Genomic DNA, 4,490 nt, shown 5'->3' with positions numbered 1-4,490 from the left:
ATTTTTCAAGGTCAAACTATGAATATATATATGTATATGCATTGTCATTTTTTCGTTGATTCGCCTGTTGATCGCGTATTGTCTGGATCATTAAAGTTGTTTCCGAGGTTTTCACCTTCTTACTATTCGCCGTGCTAGGAGTCTGGATCAAGCAACATAGCTGGGGATAGAATATTGTCACAGTCCGCACATCTTATTGTTTGCTCACTGCGTGGTCGAACCCTAACAGATTACGCAGAGAACGTGTGTTTATATCAACAGATTAGGGTGTGAAGGCAATTCACGTTGTTTCCAGACGAAGCTCCGTGGTAATGTTGAGCGCCTGGTTTGATTACAGGCGATCATCAGAAAACCCAGTTTGATATTGTTGGCATCGCCTAGTCATGCAGTAGGGAAAATAACGAGAATATCGACGTAAAAAGCATACAACTCACTTGCATGAAGACCTTGCCGATGAGCATGTCATCAGGATCCTTAAACATGGTGCTGAAGATGACAGTGACGCGATCGTGTAACGCCTGCACATACCTGCCCGAACGCAAGAAAAACAAAGGTATGGGAAACAAAGCTGGGATAAGACAGAAGTAGGAGATAACAACGAACAACACCTGGTAAACCAGTGGCAACAAACACAGTGAACCTCAACAGAGGGCCACTATTGATAAAGGGTCCATGGTGCATGAATTCGGGTGCGATCCCGAAAAAACAGGCTACCATGACAGCGAACACTTCCTTCTTCCCCAAAGTGATCCCAGTTTTAGTGCGGGGTGGGGCGTAGACACCGTAGCCAATGGCCCCTCAGTGTATATTTGTCCGAATAACCAAAAGAAATCAAGGTATTGATTCTTGACACGACAAAGTTAACTGAACGAGTCTTCGAAAAAATCAAGCACGGATGTTCGCTGTATCCACACCGCATCGTATTCGCTTCACAATGATGAAAAATCTGCCATACAGCAGAAAAAAATCGTTCAGCTGTATCAACCTTCCATGCCACCCGAAGACTGCACGGGGGCTGGGATACTGCCAAGTTGCCCAAGCCTTGACAGGAAAAGTCGAGAGGCAGAGGTCGGGTTCGAACCACGGACCTTCCGGTCAGTAAATTTGCGCTCTAGCCCTCTCGCCTTCCATACAGCAGAACCACTTCCGGAAATCTGATGGCCCATACAGGTGCTAGAGGCGAATTTTCGAGAGCCTTCCTTCGAATGCAGTGCAAGCACGACTACGGGGGGGTGACGCAGCTAAGTGAGTTGCATTAGTTCGTCTCACCATATGAAAGTCGACCACGGACGTAAGGTTATTCGAATGTTACAGGCCAACTAGTGATAAGTTTGAAATCCAGATCACTTGAGCTTAAACAATACCAAACAAGAGGTGCACAGGGAAGCAAAACTCCCATTTGCATCTTATTTACAAAAACTGGACGTCCATCTTCTCCTGAACGTGCCTTCTTGAACTTTCCTGGATATTCATAGACTCCAATCATTCGTTGCTCAAATCCAAGCAAATGTTAAGAAGCGACTCCACAAACTCCGCAACAGATCTCCCCTTTTCAAGAGACGCAAAGCAAAATTCCAAGAACAACACGTACTACTCACATGCCTCCCCACCAGTAGTATCACCGTTACATTGGTAATGCTATCTGGAGGACGAGCATAGACCACAGAACTACAGGGTCATGTGATCAGCGCAGTGCACATTGTAACGAAAAATAACTGTTAATAATACCATAAACTAGTAGAAGATTCCTAGAAATAAACTGCGTGTATTTGGACCGACTTATTCTTCGTGGAGAGGAACTACCACGAGAAAATGCAACAAGTGCCTTTAACTCAAGTTAAAGCGTGAGCAGACTTCACGCGCCATATACATGAAACCAAGTCGCACGTAGTCCGTAGGTTGTTGGCACAATGCTTCCTGAAAACGTTGTCACCTAGAAGTTTATGTCGAGTGAATTAGCAAAATGTACGCGAATCTACAGCAACTCGATCAACATGTTACCCTTCAGCAGAGCCATGTTTCTACCTCGAAACACGATTCACGAACCCCATCCACTTTGGCGAAGGTATTTGGATGCCTTTCAGTGTTCGTTGCCTGAGCTGCCCCAACCCTGTGGTCTAAACTCGGTGTTCGTAACAATGGTTGCTGGATCGCCTGAAAAATTGGCCGGTGATGACGAATAAAAATACGCATTGCCTTATCTTGTTTACTACAATTTCTCAAATGGTCTTGAGGGTAGGACAACACAAGAGTAATTCGACCCAATCAAAGCGAAAAGGGCCCAGCCAGAGAGCGCTTCAAAAGTGACGTGATGATACTTTGGCCGCATATTTTACCGCTTAGCCTAACAAATACTCTCAGCTACGATTAATAATTCATTTGGGACCGGCAGTCATCTTCTTACTATGCAAAAAACCTGGTAAAGGATAAACTACAACCACTCGACGTATGTCCAGAACTTATATCCTACACAATATCTGGAGCTGACTGAAAAGATACCAAAATTGAAAGCACAAACAGACGAAACATGCTATGTATACTCACAGTGTTTCGTCCGAGCGGTAATGAATAACAGCACGAATACCAGGGGTTGTGGGGCCTGCGTTTGCATGGAGATCGAAAAATTTTGTAAATAAGGAAGCCATGCAGTTGCGCTTCAGCAACGCACACTTCCGGGCCAGTGCAGCGTGATTTTCGGGCAATTTATCCAAATCGATGGCCAGGGTAACGCTTTGGCCGGTTTCGGGTGTTTGAAGGAGCAGATCACCATATTCCTTGCGTAAGTACTGGACACAGAGCAGTGAATAAAAATGAGTACCGTTTCACAAACGGCAGAACAGTCAAGATAAAAGACCTGAACGCTAATCGGTGGGATGAGTGAAAAAGCTACAGGGACATTCAAAAGAGGTAAAGTAATCGGGATCTGAGCATCGTGCAGCAAAGTTCACCCGAAAAGTTTGAATTTGTAGCTTTTTTGAGGTAATGCAAACTCCACTCTCATAAAACTCTCTGAAAATAGTGTGCAAAGCTTTACACAAACACCCGACAAATGTTTAACAACACATCCTACCTACAGCTGTCAACTTGTCGTGGTGGTTGGTAGTACTGCAATGATACCGTAGGCTGTACTGACTGGAGCACAGTTCCCTAAGATTCAACAATGCTAGGAAGGCTAGCGAAGAACAGCGAGTCCCCGTACTACGAGAAATCGTACTAGGAAACGGTCTGGAGGCGAGGGCGTATAATCTTCTGATATAAAAGTGTGAAGGCAGTAAGTTGCTTTCTCCAAGCGATCAGTGGGCCTGTACTTACGGTGCCGCCTTCCCACTTCGGAGGAAGATGGCACAGCTCTTCATGGAGTCGCCTTAGCGAGATTAGGTTGACCGAATCAATCAAAATAAATGCATCTTGACATGGCAGACGGTGTTTGTTTGTCACCATACGTTCTGACGGGGAACACCTCTGAGGCTGAGAAAGACAGCTTGTATCGAGATTTGTCACGACTGGTTAGTTCAGAAAGAAGTCCAGATATCATGCTTCTGGCAGATGACATCAACAATTAGGTCCGCCAATCTACACCTGAGAAAGCAATCTTGACAGCCTATTTGAAGTTCACCGCTGAACATCGTTTGTTTCTAGCCACAACAAGTGCGCACACCGTGTGACCTGGATGCCATCAGTTGCGAAGTAGTCGTGGATTCGGTCGGACCATCTGGTAGTCAACAACCGCTGGAAAGCTTCGATACAATGTTCTAGTGCACCTCGAGATACACCACTTGACTCTCACCACTGCATCGTTTTCACCGTTCTCCGACTAGCCACCACAACCTATGCAATGTGGTTAATTAATCTATCGTGGGCGTTATTTCTTCCAAATACCATTCACCGTATTTCAGAATCGCTGATCCGGTGCTCTGCAAGATTCGGACAATGAAAGTCTTTTGCCAACTTTGGAGCGCAGCGCTTAGGTTCCTGATCCATAGAGCAACATGGGTCGCACCTCAGCATTGTAAGCTCGATCTCTGACGGTTAAGCTGTAGCCACGCATACGCCACAGGTGACACAGGTTCCCAAAACGTGCTCCGGTCTTCCTAATCCGGATAGAAATATCATCCTTCGCGAGAACACCGGGAATGATACAGCTTCTCAGCTAGACGAACTCGTCTACTACCTCAAGCAAGCAATTCGCGCCCACCAAGTCTTGGAGTAGCACTTTACAAGAAGAGTGTCTCGAATGTAACCACCTGCGCTAAGAACTGTTTGTGGATTCCACCAAAGTTTTCGCCGCAGAAAACAACGCTTTGGTGCACGTTGTGAGGCGACTGCCTAAGATCCGCAGACTGCCAACAACCGTCTTCATCCTGTTCGGGACTCATCAGGTCTCTAGAATATGAGACAATTAATCTATGATTGCAAATTTGACTGAAAGTCCACTTTTGAGCCCTTATGATTATTGAAACTGCCGGATATATATATATATATATATATGT

The 4,490-nt window shown here is 45.4% G+C and overlaps 1 protein-coding gene across 1 annotated transcript in view; it reads right to left on the bottom strand.

Moving 5' to 3' along the window:
* Positions 1-4,490, bottom strand: part of T265_09441 (hypothetical protein) — a gene marked incomplete at both ends in the record, with an annotated part of 16,665 nt that overhangs the window by 6,875 nt on the left and 5,300 nt on the right. The window contains 2 exons of the mRNA XM_009175508.1: positions 435-528; positions 2,545-2,786. Coding sequence (XP_009173772.1) covers positions 435-528; positions 2,545-2,786 — 336 coding nt within the window. The remainder of the gene's footprint in view (positions 1-434; positions 529-2,544; positions 2,787-4,490) is intronic.

The sequence above is a fragment of the Opisthorchis viverrini genome (genome assembly GCF_000715545.1).
Source record: "Opisthorchis viverrini unplaced genomic scaffold opera_v5_281, whole genome shotgun sequence".
NCBI lineage: Eukaryota > Metazoa > Platyhelminthes > Trematoda > Opisthorchiida > Opisthorchiidae > Opisthorchis > Opisthorchis viverrini.
This window is presented reverse-complemented; position numbering and strand designations above follow the sequence as displayed.